A 21,940-nucleotide genomic window follows, 5' to 3' on the forward strand; every position below is an offset into this window, starting at 1 on the left:
TGTGATATCAGGATGAGGGTAACGTAGATGTGATAAGCACCTGTGCGCTCTGTAGCTGTATGAGATGAGGAGAGTCTGTGGCTGCGTTGTGTGATATCAGGATGAGGGTAACGTAGATGTGATAAGCACCTGTGTGCTCTGTATCTGTATGAGATGAGGAGAGTCTGTGGCTGCTTTGTGCGATATCAGGATGAGGGTAACGTAGATGTGATAAGCACCTGTGCGCTCTGTAGCTGTATGAGATGAGGAGAGTCTGTGGCTGCGTTGTGCGATATCAGGATGAGGGTAACGTAGATGTGATAAGCACCTGTGCGCTCTGTAGCTGTATGAGATGAGGAGAGTCTGTGGCTGCGTTGTGCGATATCAGGATGAGGGTAACGTAGATGTGATAAGCACCTGTGCGCTCTGTAGCTGTATGAGATGAGGAGAGTGTGGATGCGTTGTGTGATATCAGGATGAGGGTAACGTAGATGTGATATGCACCTGTGCGCTCTGTATCTGTATGAGATGAGGAGAGTCTGTGGATGCGTTGTGTGATATCAGGATGAGGGTAACGTAGATGTGATAAGCACCTGTGCGCTCTGTAGCTGTATGAGATGAGGAGAGTGTGGATGCGTTGTGTGATATCAGGACGAGGGTAACGTAGATGTGATAAGCACCTGTGCGCTCTGTAGCTGTATGAGATGAGGAGAGTCTGTGGCTGCGTTGTGTGATATCAGGACGAGGGTAACGTAGATGTGATAAGCACCTGTGCGCTCTGTAGCTGTATGAGATGAGGAGAGTCTGTGGCTGCGTTGTGCGATATCAGGATTAGGGTAACGTAGATGTGATAAGCACCTGTGCGCACTGTATCTGTATGAGATGAGGAGAGTCTATGGCTGCGTTGTGTGATATCAGGACGAGGGTAACGTAGATGTGATAAGGACCTGTGTGCTCTGTAGCTGTATGAGATGAGGAGAGTCTGTGGCTGCGTTGTGTGATATCAGGATGAGGGTAACATAGATGTGATAAGCACCAGTGTGCTCTGTAGCTGTATGAGATGAGGAGAGTCTGTGGCTGCGTTGTGTGATATCAGGATCAGGATGAGGGTAACGTAGATGTGATAAGCACCTGTGCGCTCTGTAGCTGTATGAGATGAGGAGAGTCTGTGGCTGCGTTGTGTGATATCAGGATGAGGGTAACGTAGATGTGATAAGCACCTGTGCGCTCTGTAGCAGTATGAGATAAGGAGAGTCTGTGGCTGCATTGTGTGATATCAGGATGAGGTTAATGTAGATGTGATAAGCACCTGTGCGCTCTGTAGCTGTATGAGATGAGGAGAGTCTGTGGCTGCGTTGTGTGATATCAGGATGAGGGTAACATAGATGTGATAAGCACCAGTGTGTTCTGTAGCTGTATGAGATGAGGAGAGTCTGTGGCTGCGTTGTGTGATATCAGGATGAGGGTAACGTAGATGTGATAAGCACCTGTGCGCTCTGTAGCTGTATGAGATAAGGAGAGTCTGTGGCTGCGTTGTGTGATATCAGGATGAGGGTAATGTAGATGTGATAAGCACCTGTGTTCTCTGTAGCTGTATGAGATGAGGAGAGTCTGTGTCTGTGTTGTGTGATATCAGGATGAGGGTAACGGAGATGTGATAAGCACCTGTGCGCTCTGTAGCTGTATGAGATGAGAGTCTGTGACTGCGTTGTGTGATATCAGGATGAGGGTAACGTAGATGTGATAAGCACCTGTGCGCTCTGTAGCTGTATGAGATGAGAAGAGTCTGTGGCTGCGTTGTGTGATATCAGGATCAGGATGAGGGTAACGTAGATGTGATAAGCACCTGTGCGCTCTGTAGCTGTATGAGATGAGGAGAGTCTGTGGCTGCGTTGTGTGATATCAGGATGAGGGTAACGTAGATGTGATATGCACCTGTGCGCTCTGTAGCTGTATGAGATAAGGAGAGTCTGTGGCTGCGTTGTGTGATATCAGGATGAGGGTAACGTACATGTGATAAGCACCTGTGCGCTCTATAGCTGTATGAGATGAGGAGAGTCTGTGGCTGCGTTGTGTGATATCAGGATGAGGGTAACGTAGATGTGATAAGCACCTGTGCGCTCTGTATATGTATGAGATGAGGAGAGTCTGTGGTTGCGTTGTGCGATATCAGGATGAGGGTAACGTAGATGTGATAAGCACCTGTGCGCGCTGTAGCTGTATGAGATGAGGAGAGTCTGTGGCTGCATTGTGTGATATCAGGATGAGGGTAACGTAGATGTGATAAGCACCTGTGCGCTCTGTAGCTGTATGAGATAAGGAGAGTCTGTGGCTGCGTTGTGTGATATCAGGATGAGGGTAACGTAGATGTGATAAGCACCTGTGCGCTCTGTAGCTGTATGAGATAAGGAGAGTCAGTGGCTGGTTGTGTGATATCAGGATGAGGTTAACGTAGATGTGATAAGCACCTGTGCGCACTGTAGCTGTATGAGATGAGGAGAGTCTGTGGCTGTGTTGTGCTATGTCAGGATGAGGGTAACGTAGATGTGATAAGCACCTGTGCGCACTGTAGCTGTATGAGATGAGGAGAGTTTGTGGCTGCGTTGTGCGATATCAGGATGAGGGTAACGTAGATGTGATAAGCAGCTGTGCGCTCTGTAGCTGTATGAGATGAGGAGAGTTTGTGGCTGCGTTGTGTGATATCAGGATGAGGGTAACGTAGATGTGATAAGCACCTGTGCGCTCTGTAGCTGTATGAGATGAGGAGAGTCTGTGGCTGCGTTGTGTGATATCAGGATGAGGGTAACGTAGATGTGTGATAAGCACCTGTGCGCTCTGTAGCTGTATGAGATGAGGAGAGTCTGTGGCTGCGTTGTGCGATATCAGGATGAGGGTAACGTAGATGTGATAAGCACCTGTGCGCTTTGTAGCTGTATGAGATGAGGAGTGTCTGTGGCTGTGTTGTGTGATATCAGGATGAGGGTAACGTAGATGTGATAAGTACCTGTGCGCTCTGTAGCTGTATGAGATGAGGAGAGTCTGTGGCTGCGTTGTGCGATGTCAGGATGAGGGTAACGTAGATGTGATAAGCACCTGTGCGCGCTGTAGCTGTATGAGATGAGGAGAGTCTGTGGCTGCCTTGTGTGATATCAGGATGAGGGTAACGTAGATGTGATAAGCACCTGTGCGCTCTGTAGATGTATGAGATGAGGAGAGTCTGTGGCTGCGTTGTGTGATATCAGGATGAGGGTAACGTAGATGTGATAAGCACCTGTGCGCTCTGTAGCTGTATGAGATGAGGAGAGTCTGTGGCTGCGTTGTGTGATATCAGGATGAGGGTAACGTAGATGTGATAAGCACCTGTGCGCTCTGTAGCTGTATGAGATGAGAAGAGTCTGTGGCTGCGTTGTGTGATATCAGGATCAGGATTTGGGTAACGTAGATGTGATAAGCACCTGTGCTCTCTGTAGCTGTATGAGATGAGGAGAGTCTGTGGCTGCGTTGTGTGATATCAGGATGAGGGTAACGTAGATGTGATAAGCACCTGTGCGCTCTGTAGCTGTATGAGATGAGGAGAGTCTGTGGCTGCGTTGTGCGATATCAGGATGAGGGTAACGTAGATGTGATAAGCACCTGTGCGCTCTGTAGCTGTATGAGATAAGGAGAGTCTGTGGCTGCGTTGTGTGATATCAGGATGAGGGTAATGTAGATGTGATAAGCACCTTGTCGCTCTATAGCTGTATGAGATGAGGAGAGTCTGTGGCTGCGTTGTGTGATATCAGGATGAGGGTAACGTAGATGTGATAAGCACCTGTGCGCTCTGTATATGTATGAGATGAGGAGAGTCTGTGGTTGCGTTGTGCGATATCAGGATGAGGGTAACGTAGATGTGATAAGCACCTGTGCGCTCTGTAGATGTATGAGATGAGGAGAGTCTGTGGCCGCGATGTGTGATATCAGGATGAGGGTAACGTAGATGTGATAAGCACCTGTGCGCTCTGTAGCTGTATGAGATGAGGAGAGTCTGTGGCTGCGCTGTGTGATATCAGGATGAGGGTAACGTAGATGTGATAAGCACCTGTGCGCTCTGTAGCTGTATGAGATGAGGAGAGTCTGTGACTGCATTGTGTGATATCAGGATGAGGGTAACGTAGATGTGATAAGCACCTGTGTGCTCTGTAGCTGTATGAGATGAGGAGAGTCTGTGGCTGCGTTGTGTGATATCAGGATGAGGGTAACGTAGATGTGATAAGCACCTGTGCGCTCTGTAGCTGTATGAGATGAGGAGAGTCTGTGGCTGCGTTGTGTGATATCAGGATGAGGGCAACGTAGATGTGTGATAAGCACCTGTGCGCTCTGTAGCTGTATGAGATGAGGAGAGTCTGTGGCTGCGTTGTGTGATATCAGGATGAGGGTAATGTAGATGTGATAAGCACCTGTGCGCTTTGTAGCTGTATGAGATGAGGAGAGTCTGTGGCTGCGTTGTGTGATATCAGGATGTGGGTAACGTAGATGTGATAAGCACCTGTGCGCTTTGTAGCTGTATGAGATGAGGAGAGTCAGTGGCTGTGTTGTGTGATATCAGGATGAGGGTAACGTAGATGTGATAAGCACCTGTGCGCTCTGTAGATGTATGAGATGAGGAGAGTCTGTGGCTGCGTTGTGTGATATCAGGATGAGGGTAACGTAGATGTGATAAGCACCTGTGCGCTCTGTAGATGTATGAGTTGAGGAGAGTCTGTGGCTGCTTTGTGTGATATCAGGATGAGGGTAACGTAGATGTGATAAGCACCTGTGCGCGCTGTAGCTGTATGAGATGAGGAGAGTCTGTGGCTGCGTTGTGCGATATCAGGATGAGGGTAACGTAGATGTGATAAGCACCTGTGCGCTCTGTAGCTGTATGAGAAGAGGAGAGTCTGTGGTTGCATTATGTGATATCAGGATGAGGGTAACGTAGATGTGATAAGCACCTGTGCGCTCTGTATATGTATGAGATGAGAGTCTGTGGCTGCGTTGTGTGATATCAGGATGAGGGTAACGTAGATGTGATAAGCACCTGTGCGCTCTGTAGCTGTATGAGATGAGGAGAGTCTGTGGCTGCGTTGTGTGATATCAGGATGATGGTAACGTAGATGTGATAAGCACCTGTGCGCTCTGTAGCTGTATGAGATGAGAAGAGTCTGTGGCTGCGTTGTGCTATGTCAGGATGAGGGTAACGTAGATGTGATAAGCACCTGTGCACTCTGTATCTGTATGAGATGAGAGTCTGTGGCTGCGTTGTGTGATATCAGGATGAGGGTAACGTAGATGTGATAAGCACCTGTGCGCTCTGTAGCTGTATGAGATGAGGAGAGTCTGTGGCTGCGTTGTGTGATATCAGGATGAGGGTAATGTAGATGTGATAAGCACCTTGTCGCTCTATAGCTGTATGAGATGAGGAGAGTCTGTGGCTGCGTTGTGTGATATCAGGATGAGGGTAACGTAGATGTGATAAGCACCTGTGCGCTCTGTATATGTATGAGATGAGGAGAGTCTGTGGTTGCGTTGTGCGATATCAGGATGAGGGTAACGTAGATGTGATAAGCACCTGTGCGCTCTGTAGATGTATGAGATGAGGAGAGTCTGTGGCTGCGTTGTGTGATATCAGGATGAGGGTAACGTAGATGTGATAAGCACCTGTGCGCTCTGTAGCTGTATGAGATGAGGAGAGTCTGTGGCTGCGCTGTGTGATATCAGGATGAGGGTAACGTAGATGTGATAAGCACCTGTGCGCTCTGTAGCTGTATGAGATGAGGAGAGTCTGTGACTGCATTGTGTGATATCAGGATGAGGGTAACGTAGATGTGATAAGCACCTGTGTGCTCTGTAGCTGTATGAGATGAGGAGAGTCTGTGGCTGCGTTGTGTGATATCAGGATGAGGGTAACGTAGATGTGATAAGCACCTGTGCGCTCTGTAGCTGTATGAGATGAGGAGAGTCTGTGGCTGCGTTGTGTGATATCAGGATGAGGGTAACGTAGATGTGTGATAAGCACCTGTGCGCTCTGTAGCTGTATGAGATGAGGAGAGTCTGTGGCTGCGTTGTGTGATATCAGGATGAGGGTAATGTAGATGTGATAAGCACCTGTGCGCTTTGTAGCTGTATGAGATGAGGAGAGTCTGTGGCTGCGTTGTGTGATATCAGGATGAGGGTAACGTAGATGTGATAAGCACCTGTGCGCTCTGTAGATGTATGAGATGAGGAGAGTCTGTGGCTGCGTTGTGTGATATCAGGATGAGGGTAACGTAGATGTGATAAGCACCTGTGCGCTCTGTAGATGTATGAGTTGAGGAGAGTCTGTGGCTGCTTTGTGTGATATCAGGATGAGGGTAACGTAGATGTGATAAGCACCTGTGCGCGCTGTAGCTGTATGAGATGAGGAGAGTCTGTGGCTGCGTTGTGCGATATCAGGATGAGGGTAACGTAGATGTGATAAGCACCTGTGCGCTCTGTAGCTGTATGAGAAGAGGAGAGTCTGTGGTTGCATTATGTGATATCAGGATGAGGGTAACGTAGATGTGATAAGCACCTGTGCGCTCTGTATATGTATGAGATGAGAGTCTGTGGCTGCGTTGTGTGATATCAGGATGAGGGTAACGTAGATGTGATAAGCACCTGTGCGCTCTGTAGCTGTATGAGATGAGGAGAGTCTGTGGCTGCGTTGTGTGATATCAGGATGATGGTAACGTAGATGTGATAAGCACCTGTGCGCTCTGTAGCTGTATGAGATGAGGAGAGTCTGTGGCTGCGTTGTGCTATGTCAGGATGAGGGTAACGTAGATGTGATAAGCACCTGTGCACTCTGTATCTGTATGAGATGAGAGTCTGTGGCTGCGTTGTGTGATATCAGGATGAGGGTAACGTAGATGTGATAAGCACCTGTGCGCTCTGTAGCTGTATGAGATGAGGAGAGTCTGTGGCTGCGTTGTGTGATATCAGGATGAGGGTAATGTAGATGTGATAAGCACCTGTGCGCTCTGTATCTGTATGAGATGAGGAGAGTCTGTGGCTGCGTTGTGTGATATCAGGATGAGGGTAACGTAGATGTGATAAGCACCTGTGCGCTCTGTAGCTGTATGAGATGAGGAGAGTCTGTGGCTGCGTTGTGTGATATCAGGATGAGGGTAACGTAGATGTGATAAGCACCTGTGCGCTTTGTAGCTGTATGAGATGAGGAGAGTCTGTGGCTGTGTTGTGTGATATCAGGATGAGGGTAACGTAGATGTGATAAGCACCTGTGCGCTCTGTAGCTGTATGAGATAAGGAGAGTCTGTGGCTGCGTTGTGTGATATCAGGATGAGGGTAACGTAGATGTGATAAGCACCTGTGTGCTTTGTAGCTGTATGAGATGAGGAGAGTCTGTTACTGCGTTGTGTGATATCAGGATGAGAGTAACGTAGATGTGATAAGCACCTGTGTGCGCTGTAGTTGTATGAGATGAGGAGAGTCTGTGGCTGCGTTGTGTGATATCAGGATGAGGGTAACGTAGATGTGATAAGCACCTGTGCGCTCTGTAGCTGTATGAGACGAGGAGAGTCTGTGGCTGCGTTGTGTGATATCAGGATGAGGGTAACGTAGATGTGATAAGCACCTGTGCGCTCTGTAGCTGTATGAGATGAGGAGAGTCTGTGGCTGCGTTGTGTGATATCAGGATGAGGGTAATGTAGATGTGATAAGCACCTGTGCGCTTTGTAGCTGTATGAGATGAGGAGAGTCTGTTGCTGTGTTGTGTGATATCAGGATGAGGGTAACGTAGATGTGATAAGCACCTGTGTGCTCTGTAGCTGTATGAGATGAGGAGAGTCTGTGGCTGCGTTGTGTGATATCAGGATGTGGGTAACGTAGATGTGATAAGCACCTGTGCGCTTTGTAGCTGTATGAGATGAGGAGAGTCTGTGGCTGTGTTGTGTGATATCAGGATGATGGTAACGTAGATGTGATAAGCACCTGTGCGCTCTGTAGCTGTATGAGATGAGGAGAGTCTGTGGCTGCATTGTGTGATATCAGGATGAGGGTAACGTAGATGTGATAAGCACCTGTGAGCTCTGTAGCTGTATGAGATGAGGAGAGTCTGTGTCTGCGTTGTGTGATATCATGATGTGGGTAACGTAGATGTGATAAGCACCTGTGTGCTCTGTAGCTGTATGAGATAAGGAGAGTCTGTTACTGCGTTGTGTGATATCAGAATGAGGGTAACGTAGATGTGATAAGCACCTGTGCGCTCTGTAGCTGTATGAGATGAGGAGAGTCTGTGGCTGTGTTGTGTGATATCAGGATGAGGGTAACGTAGATGTGATAAGCACCTGTGTGCTCTGTAGCTGTATGAGATGAGGAGAGTCTGTGGCTGCGTTGTGTGATATCAGGATGTGGGTAACGTAGATGTGATAAGCACCTGTGCGCTTTGTAGCTGTATGAGATGAGGAGAGTCTGTGGCTGTGTTGTGTGATATCAGGATGATGGTAACGTAGATGTGATAAGCACCTGTGCGCTCTGTAGCTGTATGAGATGAGGAGAGTCTGTGGCTGCATTGTGTGATATCAGGATGAGGGTAACGTAGATGTGATAAGCACCTGTGAGCTCTGTAGATGTATGAGATGAGGAGAGTCTGTGGCTGCGTTGTGTGATATCAGGATGAGGGTAACGTAGATGTGATAAGCACCTGTGCGCTCTGTAGCTGTATGAGATGAGGAGAGTCTGTGGCTGTGTTGTGTGATATCAGGATGAGGGTAACGTAGATGTGATAAGCACCTGTGCGCTCTGTAGATGTATACGTTGAGGAGAGTCTGTGGCTGCTTTGTGTGATATCAGGATGAGGGTAACGTAGATGTGATAAGCACCTGTGCGCGCTGTAGCTGTATGAGATGAGGAGAGTCTGTGGCTGCGTTGTGCGATATCAGGATGAGGGTAATGTAGATGTGATAAGCACCTGTGCGCTCTGTAGCTGTATGAGATGAGGAGAGTCTGTGGTTGCATTATGTGATATCAGGATGAGGGTAACGTAGATGTGATAAGCACCTGTGCGCTCTGTATATGTATGAGATGAGAGTCTGTGGCTGCGTTGTGTGATATCAGGATGAGGGTAACGTAGATGTGATAAGCACCTGTGAGCTCTGTAGCTGTATGAGATGAGGAGAGTCTGTGGCTGCGTTGTGTGATATCAGGATGATGGTAACGTAGATGTGATAAGCACCTGTGCGCTCTGTATCTGTATGAGATGAGAAGAGTCTGTGACCGTGCATGTCTCAGTGTCATTACTGTACACGGTCTGAATTGGCCTTTTTCTCGCATACACTAATGCCCAGAAATAGGGACGCAATCCTCGCTCTTCTTATTCCTTTGATATTCAGTTTGTCACGTAGCTACTCACTTAGCCTGGTGTGACATGACATTATAACGGGTCGTAGGCAAAATAGCATCATCTAGAGCGATACACTTTGTGTCTACGTTGTACACTTGAGTACCTGTCCAATGCAGAGCTTTGGGTCATTACTCCTATATATGGTTACATACTGTATCCAGTGACCGGTGCCTTGTACGCAGTATCGGGGGCATGGTTCCCATCATACGGGAGTTTGTGGGTTAGATGATATGTATATCAGTAGCCGGAGGACTTGTAATAATGATCTATATTCTTTCTCACTTCTAATGTCCAAGTCTTGGATAAAATAAGTTGTCCTCATTGGCCGAGTGGTAAGTTCTGCCCCCCCGGGGGGTAGTTACATACTCATAGTCTTAGCTGTAGAAGAGAAACATTCCCATGTATCATTAAGCCGTAGCGGAGCTTTATAATAGTACGCATTATATTGTACAACTTATATATACAGGATATACTGAGTGTTACGTATATGCACTATTATTTAAAATCCCTGTCCCATCCTGGCTCCTTTATCTGTAACCTTGGGGAAAAATGTATAAATCGTTAACAAAAAATTCCTGCAGCCCGTATCAGCCAATCAGATCCCGGGATTTTTATCTTCTAGCTCAGTTTTGTTGTTGCTGCGGATTACGCCATATTCGCGCCCAGGGCTGCATAATGCACGGTGGGGTTTGTTGCGCACTTGTCCGAATCCAAAACAGCCCCCGTAGTGTAAACTTAGAGAGAGATCAGGTATGGGGGTACTTTGGTGTCTGAGCTGGGCTTATGAGTTTTAGATCTATACTGTAGGTAACACTTCATGTACAGTAGGTTCAGATTTACTGTATAAGTATTATTTTCATGATATTGTCCTAAGACACCAGGGGGCTTGTTAGGTCCTCTCCAGTCATGACTCCACTACGAGGATGTGTAATGGTGGATCCATGTCCTGGAGGAAATTATTACGAGTGAGGATTGATATGGTGACCGTGGGAGATATTACTTTGTACCCAGCAGACTTCCTGCCCCATAATCCCTATTACATCAGATAGTTTGAGCATCCTTTTTAAGACCTGGCTGATAACTGCGAATAATAGCTCTACAACTGGGTACCTCGTGACGGTGAGGGCCAGTTAGCCTCCTAATACTGGGAGACCCGGTTCCTCACCACCCAGTGTGGTTTTCTATGTGGTTTTCTATGGCTCATTTCCGTCTCTCCTCTTATCACAAGCCCCGGCCGAATTCCGAATCCGCATGATCCATTTTTTTGGTGGTAAGAACAACGTTTACCTAGATAATGAGCGGGTGTTCTCCTCCCAAATAGACCTAGCTGTAAGACTCAGCGTGGGCGCCCCTTATACGCTGCCCGTCCGGCGTAGTTCTGTTCAGTCGTATAAAGGTTCCTTTACTGAGTGCTGTGTCCTGCGCCTGTAACTGTACAGGCCGCCAATATTCTCTTGTGATCTACGGGTAACAATTCTCTCCTAATCTCCCCCCAAATCCTTCTTTTTATCCAGTAGGCAAGGGAATCTATTGCTGTAATCTCTCCTCCATTTGTGGTTCCCGCAGTTACCGAGCATAACGCCACACTGCTCCGTTCTGCAGGCATCGCGCTTAGGGCATTTATTTGTTCTGTTTTCTGGAGTCCTGTAAGAAATGTTAGTACATAGCGACGTCCTGTGCAGGGTTCCTCTCTGCCCGGGAGAGTGAGTGATGTTTAGGTCAATGGGCCCCAAAGGCCGGCCTACCGCGCGTGGATAATTACAATAATGAAAATAATATTTATATAAGATTACATTACCAGATAATGTTTCTTTATTATGCATCGGGCGCCGTGGACAATGGGCAGTCCTTGAAACAGCCGCCTCTTAGAGTTCCTGTAAAACAAAATGATGGCATGTACAGCACTGAGTAAAGGACTTATAGGACGCTCCATATGATATCACTAGCCTATATAGTACTACATGTAGAGAATTGGCAGCACACCCTATAGATGGCTATACCGCGCAGTCAGTAGCTGGGGGTGACCCCTTATACCTAGCACAGTAGTAATGTAACGCTTAGCTCTCTATGAGTGACCAAGACCCCACGGGGCTTCCCCACCTAATCTTCCACCTTTTTCCCTTTAACTTACTTTATTGCAGCAGGAAGTTTCCAAGACTTTAACAAGCATGTTCTCCCTGGCTAAAAGGGCATGCTGAGATTTGTAGTTCCACACCAGCTTGAAAGACACTGTTTGAATATACATTGGAAATGTATAGGGTGGTATATAGCGTGACTCCTCAGTGTCCCTATGGTAAACGTGCGCACTCTGGGCCTGATTAAGCAGTGGACGCTAATGCGATCCTACCTGTGATATCGCAATGAACGTAGCTGCGAAAAAATGCTAATGCGTGCCAAAACCCCCCGGCATAAAAACGCCCCCTGCCGCCTTCTCATATCCGTCCACTGTAAACATTGATACCATCAACGCACATCTAGCGGTCACGCAGCATGTACGGCAGCTCTGACCAGCCGCGGACCCCGCGGCTCTCCTCACACGCGGACCCCGCGGCTCTCCTCGCACGCGGACCCCGCGGCTCTCCTCGCACGCGGGCCCCGCGGCTCTCCTCGCACGCGGACCCCGCGGCTCTCCTCGCACGCGGACCCCGCGGCTCTCCTCGCACGCGGACCCCGCGGCTCTCCTCGCACGCGGACCCTGCAGCTCTCCTTTATGCATGCCCCTAATACTGCGTTTAACTGTTAGACGCCTGCGTTCCCCCAACCACCCCCCGTTACCTTCCCCAAGCACTGAGTACATGACACTCGCTTTACGAATTAATCCTCTGTGTACATAATCGCAAACCAATCGATACGTGTGCGCAGTGCGACTTACACATGTGCGCAATGGCAAATAATCGCTCGATCTGCCTAAATATCGGCTTTGTGACTGCTGTATTCTGCGCTCTCCCAGCCCGCTACATACACTGCACCTGTATAACGTCTGGCTGCGCAGAGCTCTAATTAGCTGGCGTGGGGCGTAATCCTCACCGGAGGCGGCAGTGTGGCCCCGGCATGTCGGTAACTGCTTGTGTGACCTCTGTCTGGGATTGCCACATAATGGCTGTAATGAGGCGATTAGAGCGTGTGAACGTGGATAATCAGTCGCCCCCCCCCCCTCGCGCACTGTTTTCTGCCAGTCCACGTGGAATATATATAATGAGACCTGCGGCTTTCTCACACACGAGAGAGCGCTGTATTATTTATAATAGTGAACATTAGACTTTTCTGGGCTTGTTTAATGCTGTCACTTTTATTGTATATTCGCAGTGTCAGCCGTGGCGCTGCACAACGCCTCATATAGTGACTTGTACTCTTTTCTGCCAGCCGACACGTCTTTCATTTGTCTATTGTCAGCCTCGGATTGTGGTAACACTGTGTGTGATTTCTCTTTGGGGACTGGTGTACTTTGTAAGTGCACAATACAATGGTGCCCCCTACTGATAGGTATATGAATGATATCTGGCCCATGCAGTACAATGCTGCCCCCTACTGATTAGTATATGAATGATTTCTGGCCCATGCAGTACAATGCTGCCCCCTACTGATATGTATATGAATGATTTCTGTCCCATGCAGTACAATGCTGCCCCCTACTGATTAGTATATGAATGATTTCTGGCCCATGCAGTACAATGCTGCCCCCTACTGATATGTATATGAATGATTTCTGTCCCATGCAGTACAATGCTGCCCCCTACTGAGTGGTATATGAATGATTTCTGACCCATGCAGTACAGTGTTGCCCCCTACTGATTGGTATATAAATGATTCTGGCCCATGCAGTACAGTGCTGCCACCTACTGATTACTATATGAATGATTTCTGACCCATGCAGTACAGTGCTGCCCCCTACTGATAGGTATATGAATGATTTCTGACCCATGCAGTACAGTGCTGCCCCCTACTGATAGGTATATGAATGATTCTGGTCCATGCAGTACAGTGCTGCCTCCTACTGATTGGTATATGAATGATTCTGGCCCATGCAGTACAGTGCTGCCCCCTACTGATTGGTATATGAATGATTCTGGTCCATGCAGTACAAAGCTGCCTCCTACTGATTAGTATATGAATGATTTCTGACCCATGCAGTACAGTGCTGCCCCCTACTGATTAGTATATGAATGATTCTTGCCCATGCAGTACAGTGCTGCCCCCTACTGATTGGTATATAAATGATTCTAGCCCATGCAGTACAGTGCTGCCCCCTACTGATTGGTATATAAATGATTCTGGCCCATGCAGTACAGTGCTGCCCCCTACTGATTGGTATATGAATGATTCTGGCCCATGCAGTACAATGCTGCCCCCTACTGATAGGTATATAAATGATTCTGGCCCGTGCAGTACAGTGCTGCCCCCTACTGATTGGTATATGAATGATTTCTGACCCATGCAGTACAATGCTGCCCCCTACTGATTAGTATATGAATGATTTCTTGCCCATGCAGTACAGTGCTGCCCCCTACTGATTGGTATATGAATGATTCTGGCCCATGCAGTACAATGATGCCCCCTACTGATAGGTATATAAATGATTCTGGCCCATGCAGTACAGTGCTGCCCCCTACTGATTGGTATATGAATGATTTCTGACCCATGCAGTACAATGCTGCCCCCTACTGATTAGTATATGAATGATTTCTTGCCCATGCAGTACAGTGCTGCCCCCTACTGATTGGTATATGAATGATTTCTTGCCCATGCAGTACAATGCTGCCCCCTACTGATTGGTATATGAATGATTCTGGCCCATGCAGTACAATGCTGCCTCCTACTGATTGGTATATGAATGATTCTGGCCCATGCAGTACAGTGCTGCCCCCTACTGATTGGTATATGAATGATTCTGGCCCATGCAGTACAATGCAGTGAGCTCCTGGCAGGGTCCATGCTCCTGTACGTCATATACTGTACCTCACACGTCCTGTCCTGTCTTTCTCTCTGAGCAGAACATGAGAAGCACCGTTTGTGCAAGAGTGCCGACTACATGAACCTGCACTTTAAGGTGAAATGGCTGTTCAACGAGTATGTGCGAGACCTGCCGGCTATGAGGGATAAGGTTCCGGAATATCCCGCGTATGTAACTTGTTGTCCCTACTTTATGTCTGTCACCTGGCGTCTGGTGGTGCACTTCATGCAGTGTCTGTGTGCCGCAGGTGGTTCGAGCAGTTTGTCATGCAGTGGCTGGACGAGAACGAGGAGGTCTCGCTGGAATTCCTGCATGGGGCGCTGGAGCGCGATAAGAAAGATGGGGTACGTACACTGTCGTCATGTGCTCGGTGGTCCTTCCTTACAAATTAAAGGGTCTTCCTTTTTATATATATTTTTGCTTTTATGCCTTTTACTAAATATCATCTTCTTTGTAGCTGCTTTCTGTGCTTTTCAGCCATTTCTCCATATTGTACGACAAAGTTGTTCTTCTGTGATAAGAAGGCGGTGCACAGGGCAACCTCAATGCCTTATTATATAAATACATGACTGAAGAGCACAGCGTGAAACAAAAAAATTAAAGCTTAAGAATATTAATATTGGCAGCTCCGTCGTGCGCATGCGCGAGACCCGGATAACGACGGGCAAGCCGTCGCTATGGTTCTCGCTACAAAGGGGGCGTGCTATCGATGGTGAGTGACAGCACGCCCCCTTTGGTGGGCGTGCCGGGGGCGTGGCTGCCCAGACGGAGGCGTTCCCATGGGAACGGCTACCGTCTGGGGCTGGCCCCACTGACATCACAAATGATGTCAGTGGGGGTGCTTTTGGCTCTGATAGAGCCGAAAGCACTCCAGGGCTTGCGGCCACGAGACTCTACCACAAGGGTCTCGTCGCATGCCCGATGGTCGCGATGGTCTTGACCATCGCGACCATCTTTTTGGCCGCTCGCCCTAGCTGTGGGTGGTCACCCACAGCTATGCGAGCGGCCAGGAGGCCGCTCTAAAATTCAGAGGGACGGCCCTGATTCAGAGCGAGCGCTCTGTCAGAGCGTCCGGCTCTGAATCAGGGCCACTGTCTAATGGTTGAAGACCACACCAGGATCTTGCTCTGAGGCTCTCCTCAGAGCAAGATCCTGGTGTAGAATCGCTCTACCTCTATGGGAGGTAGAGCGATTCCTGCAATGATTTACGGTTCCCTCTCCTGTCACTGTATCTTTCCTGTCCTGTCCGAGCGCCTGGAGTTTCAGCAATATCTCTTTATCATTCCACCTGTCAGACTGATTATATCTGAGCTATCACATGTTACCAAACTGCTGGGCGTTGTTGTCCTTTAGCTTCACCCAATTTAGAAAAATCATTTGCTGAAGCTATATAACTAAGGCCTGTAGAATGAGTACGACCAGCAGTGCATGTTTTCCTGATTTCCCGGGTCACTGCTGAAATAACCAGCGAGTCACTATATAATGCCCCAGTGCTATACCATCAGAGCAGCTCATGCGGCTGTTCTGGGGCCCAGGCGGTGAGGAGGGGCCCAGCCAATGCTGCTCTGTCCTGCTCTGCAGAATGAGCACAGTGAAGTCCTGTTTGGGCTCCCTGGGCTCGATTCAGACCTGCTCGCTAGATGCGTTCGCTCGCTAGATGCGTATGCAAATTCGGCAAGACAAGCAATCGCACGGCAAGGCATTAGCACGCCAACTATGTCTTAGGGTGTGATCGCATTGTGTATGCAGACGCCCACCAACCAGCCTGTCTTTGGACGCCAACTTGCGCACGTCATCTCCAGGAAGTGTATGCAACTATCAGTAACATCGAGTACCATCGGAAGAGCTCGCAGCAGTTGTGGTTGAACATACCCTGCCGCAAGCACTGCGAGCACTTCAGTGTAAATTTCAGCCAGGTGACGTGTACTATGACGCTGCCTGTTAATTATGCACGCCTCTGAAACGGCGTTAGGACGCTCAGGTTCGCCTGTGTTCGCACCTCCACTCCCCCATTTCTAGTGGCCAGCCCCTGTCACCACCACAAATGGCTTCTCCTATCAGTCATTACGCAAGGCTGTCTATGCGCAGTGAGCGAACGCTTCCCGATTCCTGGTACGCGCATTGCGATGCGTATGCATGCGCAGAATGCAAACAATCGGCTGGCTGCGTGCGAACGCATCCTAGCGAACGGGTCTGAATCAGACCCTCTGTTCCGCAACTGCATATGCCGGCCCACATGTATGCCCAGATGGGCATGTTTATTAGCAGCACATTTCCTATCACATGGACGCATATAAACACTGGGGGCTAAATGTAATAGACTGCGAGCTGGCACCGCTACATGTGAGTATGACCATATTTTTAAAGCAGCAAGCATGGTAAAGGATAAACCAGCTTGCTCTAGCCTTAAACATGCTTGCTGCTTTAAAAATACGTCCATACTCGCATTTATTCCCATAGCGGTGCCAGCTCGCAGTCTATTACATTTAGCTCCGGTTTGTTTGTTTTTTGTCCGAAGCCAATTAACCTACCTGTATGCTTTGCATTGTGATAGCATCTGCAGGAAAGCCACGCAATCATGGGGAGAACATACAAACTAAACATAGATAGAGCACTGGCTGGAATCAAACCCATGATCGCAGTGTTGAAAGGCAGCAATGGTAACCACTGTGACACTTGGCTGTCCAGATAGACCAGTGATGCAGGGTATCAACCAAAGCTATGCAATGAAGCCCAGTGGCTGTATGTTGTCGCCCCCCCCTGCTTGTGTTGCTGGTATGCCCCCGTTTATGTACCCAGACAGGTTTGAGAACCATTTCTAGGACATTCCCTGCAGGCAATGACCAGTGTTGGAGGTATGAAGCCCAGCTCTATACTGTAAGTGGAGCCTCACTGGTGTTGGTAATGACAGTGGTGGTTACCATTAGACGTCTGTGCTGATGTACAGGGAGTAATGGAAAGTCATGTAGATTGCAGGATCTATGCCTTGACAGCCAGCTGTCCCTTCTCATAACCAGCTCAGGACATGATTGGTCGTTGTACACAGCTTGTTAGCATAGCTGTAGGGTTACTGAACACCTCGTACCTTTCCTGCAGGGCCTGGATATGTGGCCATTGCTGAAGGACATTTACTGTCATGAAACACTCTCAGGAAGTAACATTTACCATTCTCTCACTGTGGGCCAGATTCAGAGCCACACAAAAAAACAGCCACATAAGAGGGCACATTGGGATTACTATCACCCCATGGGCGATGAGCCTTTGAAGTGCTGTTCCCTCATAGGTGAGAAGCCTTCGGAATGCTGTCCATTCATAGGTGGGGGAGCCATTGGGATGCTGTCCCCTTTTGGGTGGGGAGCCTTGAGGATGCTGTCCTGTCATGGGCAGGAAAAGCTTTGGGATGCTGTCCTCTCATGGGCAGGTATCCTTCACAATGCTGTCCTCTCATGAATGGGTATCCTTCGGGATGCTGTACCCACAGCCTTCAGGATACTCTCATCTCATGGGCGGGGAGCCTTCAGGACACACTCATCTCATGGGCGGGGAGCCTTCAGGATACTCTCATCTCATGGGCGGGGAGTCTTTGGAATACTGTCACCTGATAGGTAGGGAGCCTTCGGGATACCACATCCTCATGGGCAGGGACCCATAAGGTTGCTGTCCCCTCTTGGGTGGTGAGCCTTCTGGTTGCTGTCCGCTCTTGGGTGGTGAGCCTTCTGGATGCTGTCCCCTCTTGGGTGGTGAGCCTTCTGGATGCTGTCCCCTCTTGGGTGGTGAGCCTTCTGGTTGCTGTCTCCTCTTGGGTGGTGAGCCTTCTGGTTGCTGTCTCCTCTTGGGTGGTGAGCCTTCTGGTTGCTGTCCCCTCTTGGGTAGTGAGCCTACTGGTTGCTGTCCCGTCTTGGGTGGCAAGCCTTCAGAATGCGGTCTCCCCCCATGGACAGGGAGCCTTGGGGTTACCAAGGACAGGGGGCCTTGGGGTTGCTGTGCCCTCTTTGGTGGTGAGCCTCTGGGTTTCTGCCCTCCTATGGGCAGAATCCGCTTGGGGTGTATTCAGGATGCGTACCCCACAGGAGGGTAAACCTGCCCCCTCATGGTGGGGATAATGCAGTGGATGTTGCATTAGACATTACAGCATATACTGTATTAGCACACATTAAATGATACACTGATTAAATGCAAATTGGTAATAAGAAGCCTGTAATGAGCACAGCGTATTAAGCAGGTACAATCTTGGCTGAAATGAAAAGCGCTCAGCGGGGACTTAATTAATGGATAACAGAATTGCTAAAAGGTTCTCTCGTCCCTAGCATCACGTTGCTGATTAACCCCCTGTGCCAAGCAGGTGCCCCTCTGTAAATGACATTTATCTCTTCCTGAACTGCCAGGACAGAAGCGGCGATGACCAGCGTCAGGGCTCCCTTATACGTGATCCTTTCCCTAGAGCATCAGTGTGTCAGAGAATGGGCCACCCAGCAATATTCATGGATGGGAAGAATATTTATTCCTGTAATATAGAAAAGACTTATGTAACAGGAGGTTTCAAGTGCTGTGGATCTACAAGTCTCAGCATGCCCTGTATAGGATTACACTTATATTATATTGACTGTAACTTGAGTCCCTGTGTGCTTCTCCCATAGTTCCAGCAGACGTCGGAGCACGCCCTGTTTTCCTGTTCCGTTGTGGACGTATTCACCCAGCTTAACCAGAGCTTTGAGATCATTAAGAAGCTGGAATGCCCGGATCCGGTCATCGTGGCTCACTACATGCGGAGATTCGCCAAGGTGGGTGGTCAGCCGGATGTAAAACATCTATACAGTAAAAATAGGAAGACGTGGACATTAATTGGCTTATTAATGGAGATATGAAATGTGTTATAAAGCGAATATACAGTTAAATAATAATGGCCTGTGCTTAGAACAGTACAGTATATTTCAGAGATCAGTTGTGGGAATAATGGGAATATTGCTCTGTATTTCTACATGTGGCCGCAGTAGCTCGATTCACAAATACTGTAGACACAATTATTAGCGTGTTCATGGTGTATTAATGCTTGACCGGCCTCCAAATACAGATACAAGGGGGAGTCATTCATTACCGTAGAGGTTTCCGAACTCCGCCATTACAGTCCATGTTTTAAGGCTGTCCATGCTTGAGCGCAGATGACTTCATTAGTACCTCAGTCAATTCGATTTAACCATCTGGACTCAAGCAGGGATATCCTTAAAACCTGGACTGTAATTACGTACTTTGAACCTCTGCATAACCTCCATGTCACAGAACTTTCACCCCATGATTCCGTTTGGGGGATCTGAATTGGTGGTGACATTGGAGTGGCCGCATGGGGAGGGGCTCCAGGATGAAGGCCATTAAAAGTCCATTTTCATAGTGAATTATGTACCGTTTTGCATCAGAATAACACCCCGGTTCTCTCATTGCAGACCATCAGTAAAGTTCTGCTGCAGTACTCTGAGATCCTCTCCAAGTCTTTCCAATCATACTGCTTCAAGGAGAAGCTGGTGAGTCTCGTCGTCTCCTCCCAGTGGTTATTTTGTGTAATGCACAGGGTCTGGTTCTCTGGCCCTGAATCAGGGCCGTACTTCTTGATTCTGTCACTCAGCATCGACAGCACGCCCCCTTTGGTACGAGACCCAGAGCGACGATTTGCCCGTCGCTATCCGGGTCATGCGCATGACGGAGCCGGCTCCGTCATGCGCACTGGGCCACCATCGACCGCTTGTGAGCGCTCAGCATTCGCAAGTGGGTCTGAATCAGGCCCTCTGTCCGCTACGGGGCATTTAATAAGTTGGTGTGCTGACACAAACAGCAGAGTTTATTATTACACTAGCGACGCTCCCCCTCTAATTAGGCTTAGGGCCTAATTCAGAGAATACAGATCTGATGTTTCCGTACATCTCCCATGTTTTTAGGGTCTGCGCATCTGGAGATCCGGAGCTGCAATGTTGCTCGCAGTGCCCCAAACGCCACAGCATGAATGACAGCCTGCTAGCATTTGGGGGTCTGTGACGGGCAGTGTCCCAGAAAACGGGGATTGCGACCTTGGATGCAGCTTCACTGGCTTCAGCAGCATGAAGTCCCTGGTCACCCTGGGTCACCTGAGGGTCACTCAGGCATCTATTTACACATGATGCCTCCTGCGCCATTAGCCGCTGCGTGAGTAGCTTCCATAGCTGAATCAGGTCCTTAGATGCCAGATTTGCTTACACACTACATATACAGCTAAGCCCCTGCCCACTGGCAATCTCTGGTGCCATTTATTAACCTCCGCCCAGCTGGCCCCTGACACACAGGTCCCTGGCTGATGACTGGCCCCTGGCTGATGACTGGCCCCTGGCTGATGACTGGCCCCTGGCAGTATAATCACACTTCTCTCTCTGTCTCTTCCAGCCCTGCATCCTGATGAACAACGTGCAGCAGCTCCGCGTACAGCTGGAGAAGATGTTTGAGGCGATGGGGGGGAAAGAGGTGATTAATGACGTCTCCCGGTTATTTCAGCATTACTTACCATTGATCAGGGGGAAAATCACGTCCTGCCGCTTCCCAGCCTTGACCTTTACATCCACTTAGCCCCTGTGCCCTTCATCGTGCCGGAATGCTCAGTGCTTGGCTGGGCAGCCGGGAGACATGCCTGACTTCTCTGTGTGCTTCCCATCTGAACACAATTCCCGTCACTTCCAGCTGTGATTGCAACCGCAGGAGCCGTCAGACATCTCGCCTTGGTGAAGACTGTAGCGTTTCTGGCTCTGTGCAGTCAGGATTCGCTCTTTATCCCCAGCATTAATTATTAAGCTCCTGCTGTTTCCTATTTCCCGGGGCGGCAGTCACTCTGTTTTTTGGGAACCCCTTTAAAGAGACAGCTAGCCCTGAATTATATGCGTTATGAAAGGCTTTGGGTGACCCTTTGTTACCTTGTATACTGGTACATAGGATTGTTATCCTTACTCCTGTGTATGATTATTCTGTGGTCACCCATACAGCTTACTATAGCTCAGGCTGGACAAGACCTAGTGTGTCGCTGGCAAACATCGATTACACACAGACGTAGGGCCTGATGCCGAGTCTCAAGCAATGCAGACACAACATCGGGACGCCCCCAGTTATCGCTATCCTATGCAACTATGGCGCATGCACGTAAGTGATCGCAACGCCCGCTGACCTGCAGCAAAGAGAGCAGCCCCACGCCCGCAGCAAAGAGAGCAGCCCCACGCTAAGTGCAGAAGATAGGACTGGAAATGACGCGCACTACGCAAACGCCCAACTCTAAATAGCTTCAAACTCAGGCCCACGGGACACTCCCCTTACGTGCGCACTCCAAGTAACCGCATTCAGCCGCCGTTGAGAAGCAACTAAGATGCATATGGCACAGAATCACTCAAAGCTTCCCTATGTTGCGTATGTCGGCTGCAGTGCGTGCGCAGATGGCTGGAAGTGATGAGAAGCCGCAGCGTTCTGACTTGCGTGCAACTTGGACAGGACCTTAGCCTCCTGTAGCGTTCAGATCCTCTCTCAAATATCATCAATGTGAACTCCACCATCAGACAACATAGACCACCTAAACCGAAAATAGACGCGCTAACCAGAATACATACTATGAA

General features: G+C 48.9%; 1 protein-coding gene across 3 annotated transcripts in view; it reads left to right on the plus strand.

Moving 5' to 3' along the window:
- LOC148481366 (protein unc-13 homolog B-like) overlaps positions 1-21,940 on the plus strand; it is a 296,399-nt gene that overhangs the window by 212,715 nt on the left and 61,744 nt on the right. For all 3 annotated transcript variants that reach the window (XM_088453621.1, XM_088453622.1, XM_088453623.1), the window contains exons 19-23: positions 14,368-14,494; positions 14,575-14,671; positions 18,965-19,108; positions 19,766-19,843; positions 20,733-20,810. In XM_088453621.1, coding sequence (XP_088309747.1) covers positions 14,368-14,494; positions 14,575-14,671; positions 18,965-19,108; positions 19,766-19,843; positions 20,733-20,810 — 524 coding nt within the window. The remainder of the gene's footprint in view (positions 1-14,367; positions 14,495-14,574; positions 14,672-18,964; positions 19,109-19,765; positions 19,844-20,732; positions 20,811-21,940) is intronic.

This window comes from Taudactylus pleione, unplaced genomic scaffold, assembly GCF_031769625.1.
Source record: "Taudactylus pleione unplaced genomic scaffold, aTauple2 ptg000584l, whole genome shotgun sequence".
NCBI classification, from domain to species: domain Eukaryota; kingdom Metazoa; phylum Chordata; class Amphibia; order Anura; family Myobatrachidae; genus Taudactylus; species Taudactylus pleione.